Here is a 20,386-nt window from a genome sequence, read left to right on the forward strand (position 1 = left end):
TACTTTTGCTAGCTTTATCGTTAATTTTTTAACCCTTTGTAATCATTCTTGAAAACTTCTTTCCATGTTTTGGACAAGGCTCATTCTTTTTAGTTTTCTCATTTCTCTTCCCTATTCTTTTTCTGTGTATCCAACTCTTAGCTTGACTCTTGATATACATTCTGTTTCACCTACTTTCAGGCTTAGATCAGCTCTTAGTAAGAAAGCAAGCATTAGCTAATTGGTAAATGAGGCTGACCAGCTTTCGTTGCATTAATGAAAGCCTACCTGAGCAAGTGCAGTGGATGAGCACTTCGAAACATTATGAAATTCTAGTCCTAATGATTAATATTTTCTCTGTGGTTAAAGGTGTGTGTCTAGAATTTAATTCTGAGATTTCACCAACTTTGGATTATTTATTTTTAAATTTTGCTTGAGGATGAGAATAATGGAAAGATTTTTAATTTTTCTTCCCCCCCTCTGATTTTTACTATTTTTGCTGGGTTTGCTGGTGGTTTTTCTAGCATCAGTCTGTACCATTCCACAAACAGGTCTCTGCTGCCATTGACTTAAAGCAGTGGCATCTGATATATAGAGCCAGATGGGTGACATTTACTTCTTTAGTGCCAAGAGTAATTGCCCACCAGAGCTTTTTCCCTCGTTCTATGGTTAACACGCCCCACACACAGAAAGTTGTACTAACATGTACATACAGAAAACGTGCAGCAAACCCACTGCTTCCTGAAGGAACTTGGCTAACTGCAGTTGCACAACAGGTATAAGACTTTTGCCAGATCTAGTTGCCCTTAGAACAACTCATGCAACCTGTTCCCAGCTGCTCTTTTATCTCAAGAGCACCTGAGAGAAAAGGAACAAGCTTTGTGGGTCTGTTAAATTGTGTGAAGAAGGAAACTGCTTCCAGCTCCTCTTCTGGATAGCAAATGCCAGCCCTTCATGCGGTGTCATGGTACCATTGTAAGAGAATAGCTGGGAGGGGGCTGTTCACACAGGAACAATGTAGGTGTCCTGAATCCTTCTCTCACATTGTTTCCTGAAGCAGGCAGCTGGGGGCAGGCCATAAGATATGACAAATTGAACTGGCATTACAGAAATAGCCAACAGATCATAAAGTACACGTCCCTGGCTTGCTAGTTAGGTATGTGCAGAAGCGTATTACCAAGTTTTGTTCACTTGAATGGATTCCTTCCATAGGTCTAAGAGAAAGGATCCTTTTTCAGATGATGCCTTTGGCCTGAGAGTCTATTTGCAAATAGTTCTTTGCTGTTTTCAAGTTTTGTCAACCAGATTTTCTGTAGTAGTGTGTATCCTTGTATTAATGTATCACTTGTATTAATGACCGGTCAATGGTAATAAATGCATTCTATAAACTTGTCTCTTAGACACATTGCAGGACTGAATGCTAACAGAGCTAAAAATATAATTGAATGGCGAGAGAAGAATGGACCATTTATAAACCGAGAACAGCTCAAGGAAGTTAAAGGTCTGGGTCCCAAGTCATTCCAACAGTGCGCTGGATTCATCAGATTCAATCAAGAATATATAAAGACCTTCTGCAGGTAATAGAGATCCTAGCTATCTTGACTGAATTATCCAAAATAGTATGAGAAGACTTTTTCCCTTTTCTGTTTTGTGTTCAGGCTTGAGACTTGAGGAATCCTAGGCCTTGCACTCTGAAAGACAACATCTTAACAAATAAACTTCTTGAAGTCAAACTTCTTCCTCTGAATAATCATGGCTTATTAGCCAAGTCCTCTAAGTCAGGGTTTCAATAAGTATGTAAATTTAGTTACAAATTTTGCCACCAAATTGGTAGAAGAACTCTGATATGTGGTAGTGTCATGGTCTGAGATATGAAAGCTTTAGGCTTGTATTTCAAGCGTAGTTCAGAGATTTGTAAATTCCTTTTTAATGTGGTGAACACACAACTAGGGTGGATTTTTTGGATGGCTTCAGTTCTGTTACCTGGAAAGTTGAAAAGCTGCCTGGATCAAACTCTGTGTTGTATTCCTGTGCCTAGCGAGCTTGATGCAACTGTCTTCTGTTTCAAATATGAGGCCCTTTCCCGTGTGCCAACAGTGCATCATCCTATTCCCTGTCTCTGTACAAAGCCTTTCCCTCTTGCAACCATTCATTGTGCTCGTCCTGACCTGAAATCCTTCCTTTCCACAACTGAAAGTGCCCCTTCTGGTGCAATGTCTCTTCTCCTACCTTTTCCATTTTTCTTTCCAACATAAAGAACTAAGAAAGGGCACAGTGGTAGCACCATCCCCACCCTTTTGCCACTGACTCTTCTCAAGAAGTATTTTCCTGGGCAGCACATGCTGTTTTCTCGCCAACCCAAGGCTCAGAAGCAATACTGTATTCCCAGTTGCTGCTGGCCAAACAGCACACACGTAACTTCCAGGCAGGAGGTAGGCACATTAGGACTGGCTTACTGCCCGGGTGGAAGGTATCCAGATTGGTTGCCCATCTGGCATGGAGGAACATGCTGCAGGCCAAATGGTGCATGCTGTAAGCACCAGAAGACCAAAGAAATTGCTCTCGAGGCTGTAGATGATCGATAGGTGTTGTGTTGTACAGATCTGTTCTAGCAAATGCTGCAATACAACACAAGGAAGGAAAGGCTGATGCCTTTTATCCCTCAAAAAAAGTTCACTGGTGAAATGTTTAAGAACAACTTTTTCCCCTTGCTGGAGCATGCTTCTGGTGTTAGTCAGATTCCGTAAAACATGAGAACACTTTATAACCTGAGAAATCTGTTACAGCTGTGGAGTTTGAGGCCAAAATAAAGCTCTAACACCATTGCCACCACAGCATTTCTTTTGGGCCCAGGTGGCCAAAACCAAACATGTTTTAAATGGACTTTGAGAAGGTTTCATTCTGGTCCTCTCTAATGTGGATGGCTGTAGAGTGCTGTGTGAATTAGGTTTTGTGCTTTATACTTGGAAGTTAACAAATAGTGGTTATTTTTAAAATTGATATGGAAAATGTTATGTCTGCGTTTCTGCTGACAGTCAATGCATAGGTAGAGCCCAAAGTGCAAGTGCTAGTTCCAGGTCCATCAGTGCATTCTGTTTCATCCTGCAAAAGCAGGAGCTACTTGTGATTTAGGAAACAAAAATAAACAATCAAGAAAGGAGCCTTTGCCAGTGGGAGTCATTTGATGCCTCTACTGTATCCTGAGCATTTTTTTGCTTAAGGGAAACTTTAAGGGAAGAAGTGTGCCAGTTGTAAATATGCTACACACACAAAGAGAGATCTCTTTCTCTGCTGTCTTCTGTGAAGTGCTCCTACCGATGTAGGCAATTTGTCCAAGGATCTCTGAGAATTTGGAGCCTTTTCATTATCCAGCTAATTAAAAAAACACGAAAAAAGGCCAATCCAAATGCTAACTGATTAGGAGCCAGTCATGTATTTAATAAGTTTAAAGGAAAGCTCTATTAAGATATGTCTGCAAAAATTGTTGATAAATTCTGAAATAGCAGCAGATTTGACCTCTAGTGCTGTTCCTGGCAGTGTTCAAGTCCAGGCTGGATGGGCCTTGAAGCAACCTTGTCTAGTGGAAGGTGTCCCTGCCCATGGCAGGGGGTTGGAATTGGATGAGCCTTAAGGTCCCTTGCAACCCAAACCCCACCCTAAGACTGTAATAACTGACAGTCAAGTACGAAAATATCCCCACAAGATCTTTATCGAGTAGGTAAATGTAGTTGTATGGTGTTTTATTTATAATCTTGTCATCATGAAGAAATTTTGATGAAGCAATTCATCATTCCCAATGTTTGTTTCTATTGTAAATTAATTTATGCATACATGTATATGTTAGATTTTAATTCTATAATTAAGATTCACCCACAATGACCGTTTAGGGGGTTTGTACTTATTTTAAAGAAAGAAGATTACATGTAAGTCTGATTTCACGTGTGGGCACTAGGCTGGGATTTTGTTCATTTAGAATGACATGTCCATTTTTGCTTTCTGACAGTGATAATAAAAAAGAACCTGGAAGTCATGCCTTTATGACTAAAGCAGGTGCACAGGGTAAAAAGAAGGGCAAACCAGTGCCATATGCCTCGCAACAGCCCAATCCTTTGGACCAAACTTGTATTCATCCAGAGTCTTACAACATTGCAATGAGGTAAGCAGTTGGAAGCTTTTTGAACCATTGATGCTGTCAGTTTTTAAAATGAAAGTACTTCTGTTTCTGACAACAGCCTGCTCTGCCTTTTAAGACAGGAACACATTGATTTGGTGGGTTCTCTCCTTTCTTCAAGAAAAGCTATGTTTCAGAAGTTGTTTACAAGTAAAGGGTTTCAGTTGGTGTGTTTTGCCTTCTATGTGCATGCAAATTTTTACTCTTCAGGGTTTTTTTGCTTTCACATTTTTTTGTAGTGAGGAAGTCAGTGAATTTCCAAACCTTTGCCAGCCTTTCTTCCCGTGATCCTGCCTTCTTTACATCACCACTTTGTACCTCTTTGAGGGCACTTTTCTCAGTTTGTTTGTTTGCCAACTCTCATTATGCCAGAGATCGCTTTCAGTTTGAACTTTCAGTTCACAAAATGTGGAGACAAATCATTTGTTCTAAAAATGCCTAAAATATTGTGGGTTTTTTCTTGTATCTTGTCCCCATATATTATGTGAAAGGCCATAACTAAAACAATTTTATTTGTTCTTTAAAATAATCTAATTTAAGTACGATGCAGATTTTCTGTCAGCAGTATTTTAATACCTCTGCATCATTAAGAACTGCTTTTACATTATTCCTTATATTCAGCATGTGCCAAACTTCTTACTTGATGAATTTTGGCCACCAGAATTTGTGTACTTGTATATGTGTGTGTGCGCACAAAAGCACACGGATATATGTGAGGATGTGTCGTTATTATCAGCCTTTAAAGTTAAATTCTGATATTGTGAGATCTAATTAAGATGTGTATGTTAAGATCCCAAACACATGAACACCATGGTAGTTTTGCTAAGTGACCTTTAGCTAAAAGAAGAGAATGGGGTTTGTGTAGGTCAGAGAAAAGCAATTAGGAATCCACGTGTGCTTTCTGGTTAGGGCATACTGCAGCTGGTAAATGGTAGTAGAAGCTGTGATCTTTACTATCATCAGCTCTGGTTGAAATTCGACTCTGCTTGTCCTCTTGAGAAAATATTATCTCCTACAATAAACTAGCACATACTTATTTTTTGGGGTGACTTGCAGTGAAGATGTTGTTTTCTTGAAATGAGCAGCACCTAGTTTCAGCAGTAGCTAGATGCTGTAGGATTCTTATGATTTCTGTTGAGGACATACTTCCTATTTTATAAACAAAACCATCTTTAAGCCTCAGAGAGAGATGCTGAATTTCTGAATTCGTGAAGCTTGAGTTTCTTATCTAATAATTCTTACAGGACGTTGCGTTTTTAGGACACCTTCCCTACACTGTGTGCTCTGTGCAATTGCTGGTTAGAGTGCATGCTCTTTGTGTGGTGTGTAGGTAACTGATTTCTCCTTTTCTGTGACCATTCCCCTTTTCTTTTGCATCAGCATTTATTAGTTATCTGCTCTATGCATAGCTGTAGGAAAAAATTGGCCAAGGCCCCGATCTTAATGATCTTACATTTGGTATGTGGCTTATAGAGTAGGGAAGCTTCATCACCCCTACAGATTATTCGGAGTGAGTCAATGTAAAAATAAATAGTGCTACTCAAAATTAATGTTCATTTTTAATATTTTATGCAGTTTAAACATTGAGTAGTTGGGATTTGGATAATAGTCCATTTAGCTTTTCAGCCTTAGCATACTAATAAAATGATCAGTAAAAGTGTTCACAGCATTACTAGCTTTGCCTAAAGGCTGATGTGAAAAGATTGTGTTTCAGGGAGCAGGGAAGCGTAGCCAGTTAATGGTGGAATACTGCCGGAAATTATCTGCATACAACACCATTGCAAGGGTAAGTCAGAAGTGACAAATTGGGACTTTGTTTCTGGATTATCACAGATTACTTTTATATCTGAAGGGGTGAGTAGGATTTATTACTGCAGAGGGTAGCTCAGAGATTCACATAGAGTTGAAATTCGGGAGAATATTTTACTAAGTATCACAAATCATGTAATTGTGATTTGGAATTTGGCTGGGAACCCAGAATTAACACTCATAAAAATAAGTAAAAATTAATGAGTACAAGTTTTACATCTCAACCAAAAAATAGTGGTTTGGGTCACGGGCTTATGCATGATTCAGAGAGGAGGCTGCAACCTATTGCATAGCCAACGCTGCTTGGAAGGTACCTTGGTGATTCTTAAAATGTGCTCGTGGTCAAACTCAGACTTTGAGAGCTGCAGAGCCATTGCAGAAGTATGATGTGGCTATAAACCGCTGCTATCATGTCATTTCTCTTTGGCTAATGCAACTACTTTAAAGTAAGTTTCCAGCTGTACCATTGTCTGTTCTCTGTTTCTCACCTCCTAGACTGAATTTTCAACTGAAGTATATAGATCCAAGTTCGTGTTATAGGTATTGTGCTGTACACCGAAGAATATCAGTTGATATTAAAACAAATATAAAAACACAATAACAATACCTGCTAATGGAACACTAGAACTACTAAGCATAGCATCTGTCTCTGTAACTGAATCAGTCTTTTCTGTTTTCTTTGGGCTTTTTCTCTGTTGTCTTACTTCTTATGTTTATGAGTATCCGTACACATAGTTTGATGTGGGGGGAAAAAAGTGCTTTCTGTAAATGTGCTCTATGTTCAACAGTATTTTTCTTCTTACAATCAAAATATAGTTTCCTTGAAAGCTCGTTAAATATGAGGGTGATAACTTTTATGTATAGATTGTATTCATATGCACTAGCTTGATATAACAGAATGGTGTGGGGAAGGGAGCAAATGCCTCTAATGTTTTTTTCATTGCAAATAGCTGTTTGCAGAAAAGAAAATACAGCTCTGCAGCAAACTGACAAAAGCCAAGAAGCGTAGTATTAAAAATTGACACTTGTGACATAAGGGCTAAATACAAACCAGACATCCTCCCCTCGAGCAACTAATGCTATAATTTAGCAATGATTATATATTTAAAATGACTTTTCAAAAAGATCATGTGAGCTGTTGAGCTTCTCGGAACTTATGGAAATGATTTTCCAAGCCAATTCGCTGCCTAAATATGAATTAAGAAAAAATTCTTCTAGGAATTCAGACTGCATGGAGGATTCACTCCAAAGCTTATCAGGGCTGTTGACGATACTTGCTTGCTTTGAAAGGCAGTGGATGGGACTGGGCTTGTAATTGCCTTCTGCTGAGCCTGTGTTCATGAGAAAGCTTCTGAGAGCCTGAAGCTTCTGAATTAAACATTAACAATCATGTTAATGCTCTTGATTTGAGGTGTCTTGCTGAAATAACCAATATCTGAAGGACTTTTTTAGGGTGTTAGAACTAAATTAGGTTTAAAACCTAATTGCTAATTCTTGCAGTTTCAATAAATGTGCATGAGAAAAATTGAGTCTGTTAGAAGTGGATTAGAATGAATATTTAATACATAAAGTTTTAAGCAAAATACACTTCTAAAGAGTTCTGGTGCTTGGCTGCTTTCAAAGTAGTCATTTCTTCTTTTTCTGTGCTTGCATAGAACTTTGTCAGAGGCAATGTCAAGCTCACCGGTGGATCTGTGCTACCAAAAGGCAGAATTGTCTTGAAGATGGGTAGATTTTGTTTAAGGCGTCAAAATGCAGTGTTTCCTACCTCTTCCCGCAGAAATGAATATGAATGGAATAGATGCTGTGTAAATGAGTCATAAAGGCTTCCCCGTGCAATGTCTACCTCATCTTGCCATGAGAAAATAGTTTGTGAACATTTTGTTAGATTAAAAGCTTTCACGGGAAATCACATTTATTTTCAAACAAAATAAGCTGGTGACTTTAATCCAGTGCTTTAATCCAAATTACCCAAGAGCAGCAGTCCACATTACAGATTTATGACATGCAAAATTATCAGTTTTTAAAACGTTTTTGAGGGATAGAAGTTCACCAAAATGTGAAACCACCAATTTTGTGAACTATTTTGTACCTTGAAAGGCCAATCCAAAAAAAAAAAAGAAATGGTTAAAGGAATTACTCCCAAGTGGTAACTTTGGTTGCCAAGCTTTAGGCTGGAGCCAATTTTTATGGCTGAATTAGAAACCCCTGAAAAATAGGGAGTTTATAATGGAAACACTGATGTAATCTTTACTACAGTGGCACAAATGGTGCTGGTATGATTGATATATGCTATTCGAACATCTTAACTTAAAATCTGTGTAATTTCCTACTGGTAACATCCTACTGGTGGTTTAACATACTTTGCAGATGACCAACATATTTATTGTTAATGGTTTCCACACTGTCAAAGCTTGGCTTTGTCATGTGCAGCGATGGAACTTATGGACACCTCTAAATATTATGAATCGGAATTTCCTATAGGTTAAATAAATAACTACAAACTTTGCAGACAGTGTATTTTCCTGCAAAGCAGAGCTGTGTTTGAAGTTTCTGAAAAGTCTGTATGTGACCACCAGTTTATAGTGGCAGAATCTTCTACATACAGTTAATACAACATGTAGAGCATATCCAGTTTCTTGGTACGTATTGTAAAATAACTGTAGAAAAACCAAGGAAACATATAGGAAGTCTCAAGAAGTTACAACCAGGTTATGATTATAAACTGAAATCCTGGGAAGAAAACACGATGTTTTTTCTGTGTTGTATCAGTCTGCTGGGGGCAGTTGGTTTCGTTTGACTGAATCTTAACATTTACTCATTTTTATTTAAATCTCATAAAAATGTTCTTTGCTGAAGGCTGGCGCTCAGAATGTGTTTTTGCTGCTCACAGATTGCAGCATCTGGCAGACAGGTTGTGTTTCAGTCTGACTTGGAAACATTTTCCCAACTGAAGTTGTGATTTAGCATAATGCAGGTGAGGATCTTCCTTGGCTAATTATCCAGGTTTAGGACCTTGCCTGGAGGATGGATAGCACTGCTGGATGCAGTTGGTTATGCTTGAAGAGAAGAGGTTTGTATATTGAGCAGAGTGACTTGCAGTGAAGATTCATGTCTTACCCTTCCCTGTGTATTGATAACGCTGCTTTATAATCCCGAAAGGACATCAGAATCCCAAGAGGATGCAGCAAAGCACTCATTCATGTTCTTATTCCTCACTAAAGTAAAACATTTGGGTTTGCTCTTTCAGCAAAGCATTCATGTTCATAACATTTTATATTCCGTTCTAGATGGTTCAATCATTTCTCTGGTGTTCCTGCTAGTCTTTCCGTGTTGAATGTAGCAGCTGATCCAAAGTATCTCAGTTGCTATGCTGAAATGCTGCACTTGCTAGCTTGGACGACAAGTACTGACATGTAAGAAAATGCAGAAGGAAAATTGTTGATTAGGGAGAAACCACCAAAAAAAAAGCAGTCTTCCTCTCCTGCCCTTTATGCAACAGCACATTTGTCCTTTGATGGCATTTCCAGTTGTCCGCCAGTCTGGCTTGCTTCTATCCAGGTCCCCTAGTTGTAACTCACCAACTGAGGCAATGCTTCAGGGGAATAGAAATCAGGGAGGAAGCAGTTATTTGGTATGGTGTTTGACCAATGGAAACAAATTGTGTTATATTTAACAATGCAGTCTACCTGTGAATATTTTACAGAGGATTGAAGTTTTTACTGTGGTAGGATGTCAATCCTGAAATTCACTACCAAGTCACCAGAAACATATTTTCTTCAGTTTAATAAGGCTGTATTTACGTGTACACACCTGTGTATATTCAAGATATTGTAAAATGTGCAAAATAATACTTTTCAGTAAAGTCTTAAGCCTAAAAAAGTTAAGCTCTGTAAATTAATGAACCTTTATGACTATTACCAATAGGAAACAGCTACCCTAATTAAGTAGAACACTTGCAAAAGCGGGGCCACTAAGCCTAATAAATAGTAGTTCATCTTCATCCCTTTAGAAGGCCAGTTTGTTCGCAGGTCTGACTATTAACTTAGTAGCTGCATGTTTAGAGGACGTCTTTTTGAAAGGGATCTTGTCAGTAAATGGAAGAGCAGAAAAGGCTTTTGCCATCCAGTGAAGACATTTTAAAACTTTTATGTGATGTAAAACGTACTGTTAACAAGAATTATTAGAAGAACTTGGAAATAACAAAGGATTTTCCTCCAGTTACACTGTGAATACCGGACCCATAAATCAAGCAATATTATTTCATCTGTTGAAATTTTTGAAACTTACTTAAATTCTTACTGGTTGCATTAAAAAAAATTATTTTTTTTAATGGAAATATCTCCTTTAACTGTAATACTTATAGTACTACTTCTCTGTGGGTAACTCAACATGTTTCCCTATTTCGTATCTCAGGTTACGCTTCAGTTATGTGATATATCAGTAGTCATGAAAACAGCTAGCAACAACGTGCCCAATGGTAGAGTAGCAGAGAGGCTGTGCTGCACTGTGCCTGAATTTGTTTTCTCAGTTAGAAACTCATTGTTTCTTAGATTTATACATTCAAAATGTCATGAACTATCTGAGTGCTTTCTGGTCTTCTGCATGCAGTCAGGTAATTATAATGTTAATAATTTGTGCATTTGAGGAAAAATTCTGGTTAAATTTCCTTCTCTAAAACACATAAGGCTTATCTCTAACACGTAAGTTGTTTTAAATGTATTTGAAACTCTAACTTTCTGTGTCTAGCAACTATTTACAGGGAGTAATGCAGAAATATTGTTCAATATGTAATCTGCATGGGTAGTCAAAAATTGAGGATCCATATCGCCAGTCGGAGCAAGAAGAGTCAGCATCTGCATTAAATAATGTTTTTGTGTTTCAAAACATTACTAAAACAAATGTCTGCATAATTTCAGTTTGCTACTGTCATGAATGTACATTTTGCCTAACAAAGTGCATGTTAATGCAAAGTTGTTTTGTTTTCAGAGTGATTATGTTGCATTACCATTAATTCATGTGTGCACTGTGACAAGATGTAATGGCATATCATGTTGCTTTAATGTAATGAATCCAGTACTCCCAGCTCTTAAGTCGTGTTGCTGGAAATGATTACATAAAACAGAAATGACTGTGACTAAAACCCTTGCAAAGCTTTAGAACTCCTGCACATTATAAGAAGCTTTTTGGGGGGTTTAAAGTAACTTCTTAAAAATTTACTGAAAGCTTCCCTTGGTGATATTTTTACTCTTTTCTGACTGTTTTTTTGCATTCCACTAAAATTTGCATTATCTTTTAAGCATTGCAAGGCCTGTGCTATAATTTTGTGCAGATGTGTATGTTAAGTGAACATGATGTGCTTATTTGTTACATTTATGCTACTTTTCTTTCTTTATCTGGGTAAGATGGATGAAATTATGTATTAAATAAAAACATCAGTGATTTAGCCATGACCGTTCTCTGCAGGTCCTGTAACACTGCAAGGATTGCTATTAAAACTAAGGTAGTTACTGAGGTTTCTGAGTATCCCCTAAATCTCGAAACTGTAAACCTTAAAGTCTCTAAACCAGCTAATTTTTGCTCTGTTCTGACTCACCTAAGACTCCAGCAGCTTTTATTTGAGTTGATGTGCCTGGAACAGAAATGTTGCCATTCATTCAGACGCTCAACATTCGAGGAAATCAGGACAATATATCTTAAGAATAACCTCGCTTTCAGGAAAAAATACCATATCTTTCCCATTTTCACTTCTTTTCATTTTTCTCTAAGTTTTATCTTTCTAGTAGATGAGCATAGCACTTGAAGTACTGCAAGACGTTATTTAGTTCACACACAAGGAAAATACTTGAAGAGCGTTCATTTTTGCACACATCATTCATGTTCTGATGTTGTGCAGCTGAAACTGTCATTTACAAATTGGGTGAGGTATTTCAAAGATTGTAGTGAGATAGTTTAACATGACAAATAACAAAACATCTAAAGTAGGGAAACCCCTTTCCTCCTACCCCATAGCCGTATCCTAGTCTTATTACTGACTATATCCTCTTTTTCTGACCTTGAAATGATTCTCAAAGGAAGTTGTTGGCTGCTTTTTAATAAGGAATCATTTCACTTTCTTCTTAGCAATGGCATTTAAAAATAGAAATGATCAATATAACGTGGCACTTCTCAGTCAGAGATTTGTGCTTTATATTGATTTTCTTATTGTATATGCCCTCAGGCTTTGTTCATTTGAGTGAAAATGATACATTAAATATATAACTAGATTCAACAGTATCTTTAAAAACTACATGTGTAGTCACTAAAAAATTGTTTTTATTTGGAAAAACTTTAATATATAGGTTCTTACCAAAACCTAACCTAAAAAGGTGAGAATTTCCAAAGTAGAAAGACATTGTTTCCGTTAAAGATAATTCTTTTGCATCTATGTGCATGCCGGTTCTTGTTACAGTGCTCTGTTCTGCCTATGATATACCTCGTAATTCCAAAATATTCTTAACCAAATGCCTGATTTTTAGAACTTTAATCATTCAAATGAGGTCAAGGGGACTTCTCATGTACTTCAACTTGGGCACATGTTTAAGCAGGACCTTCAGGTGGAGCCAAGATTTTATTTGGAGCAATGGCGATGTTGTTTAAACAACTGTATCTGATGACAAGGTCCCAAACTTGCTGTCCTTGCCTAGATGAGAAATCCTTTTGAATATCAGGCAAATGCTTTCATTGGGATTTCTGGAGGGTGGAGGAGACAGAGGAAGAGGAGAGGGCAAAATAACTTTCATGAATAGTAATTGAGGGCTCAGGCACCTGGGTTGTGTCCTGTTTCGGGCTGGTTCTCTTGCCAGCAGACTGCACATAGCAGTGTGCATTCTGGTTGCATTATCCACATGTTTGACAGTTTTGTATGTAACAAGGGGTTTATATGTTGGTGACAAGTCCATGTGGTTGAAACCCACCCTGTTATCGATTTACAAAGTGAATGCACTTCTGCAAAATCCTAATGGTGAGAAAATGATCCTCGGAGGTACTCAAGCTGGATTTCCATTTGAAGTGAAATAAAGCCAAGTACATGAGTGTCAGCAAACTTGTTTCTAGGGGCAGGAGGTAAAGCATACATTATTTAGAAGGCTGAGTCATGAGGCTGGTTGGGTTTGTCGTGTTACATCTGGCATGTCAGTCAAAGCTGGGGCAGCTGCTCCCTGTCACTAGTGCTCTAGTGGGGCATTGTCCATCCATCAACATGAGCAGCAAGTGGCCCCCAGGAGTTCTGTGAAGAGCACTTTGCCTGGACCTACACCACCTTCAGTATTGTCATTGCAACCGCTTTTGGTGCTCCTTTGAGACCAACAGAATATGGTTTCATAAAAGGTCTGATATTTTTTGTATGTAGGCTCTTCATAGAGAAAATATTTGAGTAGTAGTATTGTTGTTAGTTTATGGAAAAGAAGAATTTGTATTTTATGTTATAAGCAATTTTGCATGGTTTTTTAGCTTTACGTTGTTTCCAAACCAGCTTAAACTACTTCAGATAGTGATGTCAAAAGTTCAAAAGCAGTCAGTCGAAGCAAAATCAAGTAAATCCTGAGAACAGCGTCATCCAGTGAATATTTATTAGTTTTTACTTTTTTCTTCATGCGTTGCCACATGAAAGATCTGTATGCACTAAGAAAATTAACATGAAAATTGTATCACTATTAGCTATAACACTATTAAATCTATGCACTTGAGCTAACACTTAAATCACCATGCTTGCACTTGAAATCTGTAAAAGAGCAGAAGTCCTGACAGCCGGTTTCAACATATGTCCTCCTTCTGGTGAAATTAGTGGACATTTTGAAGTCAAGCTTTGCCCTTGTGGTCAAAGATCAATTTTGTGATTTACTGCAAGTTGGATGTTGCTTTAATTATGTTCCTTCAATCTGTATTTTCTCCATACAAAATTAAGTTTCTTTTTTTCAGTACGTATAACTTTTTACCACCTGAAATAATGTCAGATGGGTTAAAAAAAAAAGGGAAGCAACAAAACAAAAATAACTCCACTGTGTCCCCTACCAAAAGAAATACAAGCCTCAGGTTTTGATAAAAGCACAGCATGTATTTTTCACTCTGGAGGTGGGGCTGGAAGGAGGTTTTGCTTTCTTATAGAGCTGGAATATCTCCCGCCATTCACAAGTGCAGGGCACGAACCTGCTGGTCAGCACTTCTTTTGTGGCTTATAGTTTACACCTGTTGTGAAGTAGGATAAGGACAGGAAGGTGGGATCTCTTTTAGGAATTTGGAAGGAGCACTTACTCATCTGGAGGACAGGGACAATAATTCTACTTGTCTGCTGTGGTGAAGAGCATGCAAAAAAAGCATGTGCCTCCATCTAGCAATAAGGGACATGGTAAAGCAGGGTGGAAGAGACTTGTCCATGGTGAGATCACGGTGCACCAGAGCAGGTAACTGAAGTGTCTATTGAGAAATGGACAAATGGCTTTATTTAGTACAATGTAGCTCAGTTTCTATGAGCCACATCCTCATTTTCATTGCTTTATATCCATTAAAGGCTTATCCTGCAAGGATGCTGGGGATGGACTCTTCATCAGGGACTGTAGTGACAGGACAAGGGGTAACGGGTTAAAACTTAAACAGGGGAAGTTTAGATTGGATATAAGGAAGAAATTCTTTGCTGTTAGGGTGGTGAGGCACTGGAATGGGTTGCCCAGGGAGGTTGTGAATGCTCCATCCTTGGCGGTGTTCAAGGCCAGGTTGGACAGAGCCTTGGGTGACGTGGTTTAGTGTGGGGTGTCCCTGCCCATGGCAAGGGGGTTGGAACTAGATAATCTTAACGTCCTTTCCAACCCTAACTATTCTATGATTCTGTGATTTCACATTTTTAAGTCCTTCAGTGAAATACAGACATTTATTCAGTGATAAATAAAGATTGTCTAAAGCGTCACTCCTGATAATGAGTAGGGTCTGCATGTGAATTTTTGCCATCTATTCTCTGCAATTCTCAGCATTTGTGCCAGCGTTGTTGAACTGAAAACCTCAGTAAGTGTGTTTTGACTTTTTTATTTCTAAAAAAGATCATGGATTAAGACATGCTTACTTTGAAGTATTTCTTTTCTGCCTTTTTAGATGTCCAAACTTGTCTCAACCTGCAGTGTGTGTGTGTGTGTGTATGTATGTGACAATAGGGAAGGGTAAGTGTGCTTGTGTTGTAACTACTTTGACTCAATAATTGCCTAGTTTCTGAAAAACTATTTGTTCTTAGTAGCAAAGTTCATAGGCAAGTATTTTATGTAATGTTTTCCTGAAGTTCGGTTATAGATTCTTCATATTAATTGTGTATTTTGAATGTTCATTGGTGTTTTACTTACCATTGATTTTAATTTGAATGAGAGTGACAAAATTGACGGTATTATAGAATTCTCAGTTATTTCTAGGGAGCTTACATGGCAAAAGACATCTTTCAGTCATAATCTGACTTGGGTTTAGCACAGGCTGAGAAGTGCTTTTCATTCTGAAATTTTGCTTCTAGTGTTGTAATCTATTCCAAGAGATACATGTATACTAATAGACTCTTAAGTTTCCATGTGCATCTTTGATCAGTGATGAGTTGATAGGATATCCACTTGGGAAACTGTTTGCTGTTCACATTTTAGTTTAGCAGAAGTTTTGTTCATACATCAAAGCAGAAGTAATTTAAACCCCTAAATATAGCAATGGTTCAGTCCCCTCTGAAGGATGTGACAAATCTCTCTCTGTATCTTTGCCTGAACTTCCCAGGTTTTTATCGTTGATCGGAGGAAATGCAAATGACATAGGAAAATCAGATATGCAACAAAAAGTAAATGCCATAATTCAAAAGGAAGGACTGGAAGGCACAGCCAAAAGGCTAAATACGACGGTGCACACGCTGCAGCTGATCATTGATGGTCTGACTCAGCCTGAAGGCTTTGACATCCGAACAGGTAAAGCTTTGTTTCGAAGGTTGTAATCTCAGATTGATTGTTCATATCAGTTTTAAACCAGCACATTTTCTTCTTCTAAAGTCAGTAGCAGGTTTTCATGAACATGTAACTCCATTTCTCTTCTCAGGCAAGGTAAAGGCTATATCATAGTCAGATGTTTCTTTCCAGCTCGGTAGGTAAGGAGTGTGAATCCTGTCTTAAATCATGGTATTTTCAGGCATAGGAAGGGGAGTTGTATGGCTGTTAACAAATGAAATAGTTTCAATATGTTGACTCTATACTGATTAAATCTGTGTTGGCTCTCCATCATGGAGGGTAATGCTGAGACCAAGCTGAAACAGTAGTAATAAAGCTATGTGGAGCAGCAGTGTGTAGTTCTGCTCTTTTATTGCACTAGTTCCTGGAGACAAGTGTAATTGGAGCACATGGCTCATGTTAAAACATTGCAGTAATGCTGAACAGTTTGAGGTGGAGGGGAAGAAAGATGAGGTAAGCAATGAAGTACAACATCTGGAGATGCTGTTGTTTAGTGAAACTTAAAGCTGGATTCTCTTATGACAGCAAGAGATAAAGGTAGGCAGCAAAGATGCAGGTTTGTAATAGATAATAAACTTATGCTTAAGAAAATGAAACTTCTGTCTCCCTTTCTGGGGTTCATAAGTACTTTATTTCCAGATTTTTGTAAGTATTTCCCACTAGTGATCTTGGAAATGGTTTTGGGGTTTTTTTTTATGTCTGCATTATGTATGCATTTCTGTCCAGGTGGTCTCACATCTAAGTTACAGTAGGATGGACTATTAACAAGATATAAAAGCAAAAATGTTTTCAATGGGAATACTCCTGTTCTGCTCATCCAGTACATTCCATACTGCTGTAGACAAATCTGTGACTAGAGTAGGCAGCCTAATAGCCTCATATAGCTTCAATTCATTGTCTTTGTAACTCTGTTAGTGACTGTCAGTGAGGAAATGCATCACATTTAACATAGAATAGTTTGTACTTTGCCCTGATTCACAAAATAATCTTGGTTTAAGATTCAATTCCTTTGCTGTTCCCAACAGTAGAGATGTCACATTAGGGAACTGCAGACAGAGAGTAGCTTTCTTTTGTATCCACTTAATTTTATTAAATTTAAAATTCTATGTTTAATTTTCCTGAATGGTTTTAATACAAAAGAACATGGAAAGAATTATTTGGGGAAAGAGAAAGAATAGATTACTTTTATCACGTAGTGTAAAAATCTTTTTCTAGCCAAGGTCTTGTAAGGCATTTCTTGTAAGAAATTCTTTCTAACATTAAAGTGGAACAGCTCATCAGGTAACTGTAATGAACCTGCTGGGGTGGGGAGGCAGGGGGAAAAAGAGGTTTGCAAACATTTAAAAAGATTCCCATAATTTCTCTGAACCTTCTTGTGCTTGTTGCCCTGGATGGCTGCGTAGTTGCTTTTTTCACTGAAGTGCCACTGCGGAGTATAATGTTACAAAAGGATTAACCATTTTGGACTTGAGCAATGAGGTACCTTCCTGCAATAGAAAATTTCGTGTAATTCAAGACCTCTTGCTGCATTTGCCAGCTTGTGTACTCGACTAGGGTTTGATTCTGTGATGGCTTGACCCCGGCTGGATGCCAGGTGCCCAACCAAGCCAATGTCACTCCCCTCCTCAACTGGACAGGGGAGAGAAAATACAAAAAAGGGTTCATAGATAGAGGTAAGGACAGGGGGAGATCATTCAACAGTTACTGTCATGGGCAAAACTTGGTTCAGGCTGTGGTTTATTTCTCAAAGGTAGGAAAATGGGTGCAGTCCTAGTTTAGTGATGTTGTCTGTGGAAAACCTCAGTCCTATTATATCTTGGAAAAGGTGGGAAGAGAAGTTGTTGAAAGGGCTCAGGTTTTCTGCAGGAGAAGAAAGTGGTAAGCAAGTGTGAGAAGAGAGGTTAAAATGTCTATTTGTGCCTTTAAGTGCAGAATATGAACTTAAATATATTGGGATATTACCTGCTTATAATCATGCAGGTGTGATTAAGTTATAAGTGCAAAGAAGCAGTTTATCATTTGATGTCATGGGAAGCAGTTGATTGCATGATATCATGGTGCAGGTGACCAGCAAGCCTAAGAACAGTGCACTGCTGACTTTTCTCCTTGGTATGTGAAGAGACTGAATATTCGCATTCCTGTATACAAATTTGTATAGAAATAGAATTTTACTTGTAATTTATGTAGCTCAAGTAAAAGTCACCTCAAGCATTTTCACTCTAGCACCAAGAACTTTTAAAGAACCTTTCAGTCACCAGATAATATATTGCATGCTTCTGATCCCGTTGTGATAGTTTCATACCACATAGTTCACTATACGTATTACTCCATTAATCATAGTCTTTTAAAGTGATTCATAAAATACAAGAAACGTTGTTTATTACAGATGCATCTTTATTTAAAACACATAATGAAGCAGTATTTGGGACCTTACAGCTACCTGAATTAGTTCTTGCCTGAATCATAGAATCGTAGAATAATTAGGGTTGGAAAGGACCTTAAGATCATCCAGTTCCAACCCCCCTGCCATAGGCAGGGACACCTCACACTAAACCGTGTCACCCAAGGCTTTATCCAACCTGGCCTTGAACACCACCAGGCATGGAGCACTCACAACCTCTCTGAGCAACCCATTCCAGTGCCAAGTGCTTCTTGATTAGGAACAACCAGCTGGAAACAACCCTTAGAAAATAATGCAAGCTTTTTCTCCAGTGTCTTACTTTTGTTTCTTGTTTCTTGTAACAGATTTTGACAAACCTGACTTCAAGAGAAGCATCGTCTGCTTTGAAGACTTAAGTGTTGGTGCTGTTCTGACTGGAAAAGTTGAAAATGCAACACCATTTGGAGTTTTTGTTGATATTGGTGTGGGAAAAGCAGGTTTGATTCCAATGCGAAACATAACAGAAGCAAAACTTTCTAAAGTGAAGAAGAGAAAAAGCTTGGGCTTAGGTCCTGGAGAAAGAGTGGAAGTTAGAGTGCTTAATGTCGATATTCCTCGATTGAGGATAACATTGGATCTTATTCGTGTTTTATGACAGGGTTTTTTTACGATTAAGCGTTAATTTTAAAGGTTGAGTAGTGACAGCAAGGTTCTGGAGATTCAGGCATTTAATGAGAATGTTGGAAATGAACAAATTTGGAAACCTTCAGCCTTGCTTTTTTTTCCTTTTTTTAACAGTTTTTCCACATTTCTTGACTCCTTTCTGTTAATTGTTGGAACAGTTTATTAGACTACCTCCAAGCAACCTTGCTATTTTGTCTGCAGAGCAAATGAAATTCCAGTGGACTGTCAGGAGATCTTCTATCTGTTCTGTCTCTCCAAGATTTGCTCTCTCAGTCTTTAGTCAGTGCTGCACAAGCAGACACATTCACTGCTCCCCTTCGAAAAATGGCCGTTCAGTTTGCCTGTTTTCTGGTTGAGAATCTAAAAGAGGGTGCCTAGCTGTAGGAAAAAAAAGTGATCTTGTTAAGTTGGTGATGACATTGCTTCAAAAGTAGACTGGAAAAAGAGCAGATGCTAATATTATTCATGGCTCAGAAATATTCAGCTTTAATTTATTTGAGCAACATCATTAGGAGTTCTGTTTACTTGCGTTATTATTGGTTGGTCAGTTATTATTGATTAACACACTGGGATGTACCTTGGGGTTTAAAGAACCTTGCTCAAAGGTGTCAAAAGACATTTATGTTGTTCTATACTTGTGCAAAATAAAAACATTTCTGGCCATCTTTTCTCAGTGTACTGGTTCTACAAGTGGTTCGACAGTCCTGGTTCTCTTTCTTTCCAACTTGTGCTCCATCAGTAACGCTCCAACTTGAGGATGCACTTTTCTGACCTTCTGAATTGGATCCACTTTTCTGGGCTTTAAGACTGGACTACAGCCCCATGGCCTGATGATGTTCCTGATTTAATAAAATAATTCTAGTCTGTTCTGGATTTCTTTAACATGACATTATTTTTTTCCATCTTTTGTTTGTCATTTTTCTGCCTGTTTTGAGTGGAGAACAGTTTTTCAACACTTGTCTTCGCATGCCATGCTCGTGAAGGCACGATTCTCCATACAGAAGTTTTTTGCTGTTTGTAGATGCTTGCAAAGCTTTTCTAGACTTTTGTTTTAATAAGAATGCTCACTGTTTCCTGCTCGGAGTGCCCAGCACTTGAGGTTTGTTTTCATTCACTTAAAGACTTTTTGTTTGGTGGTGTTTCAAAGGGTTTACCAGTTGCCTGTGCAAAGGACAGGCAGAGGAGCCTCCAGCAACAGATGATTTATGTGGTCTTTCCAAGGAATTTTTGGTGTGTTGGATGTTTATTCCTTTGAAGTAATCACACTCACCTGTAAGTTGGGAGAAACTCTAGCCTTTAGCAAATGAGCACAGACAACAGGTGTAGCGAGCGTCAAACACCTTTGATGACAAGGCTTCAGACTACAAA

At 38.2% G+C, this 20,386-nt stretch overlaps 1 protein-coding gene across 1 annotated transcript in view; it reads left to right on the forward strand.

Moving 5' to 3' along the window:
• SRBD1 (S1 RNA binding domain 1) overlaps positions 1–18,989 on the forward strand; it is a gene marked incomplete at its 3' end in the record, with an annotated part of 117,845 nt that extends 98,856 nt beyond the window's left edge. Inside the window, exons 18-21 of the mRNA XM_080616545.1 lie at positions 1,380–1,556; positions 3,983–4,135; positions 15,734–15,918; positions 18,700–18,989. Of these exons, the coding sequence (XP_080472671.1) occupies positions 1,380–1,556; positions 3,983–4,135; positions 15,734–15,918; positions 18,700–18,989 (805 nt within the window). The remainder of the gene's footprint in view (positions 1–1,379; positions 1,557–3,982; positions 4,136–15,733; positions 15,919–18,699) is intronic.
• Positions 18,990–20,386: the final 1,397 nt, after the last annotated feature.

This window comes from Psittacula echo (genome assembly GCF_963264785.1).
Source record: "Psittacula echo genome assembly, chromosome: 4".
NCBI lineage: Eukaryota > Metazoa > Chordata > Aves > Psittaciformes > Psittacidae > Psittacula > Psittacula echo.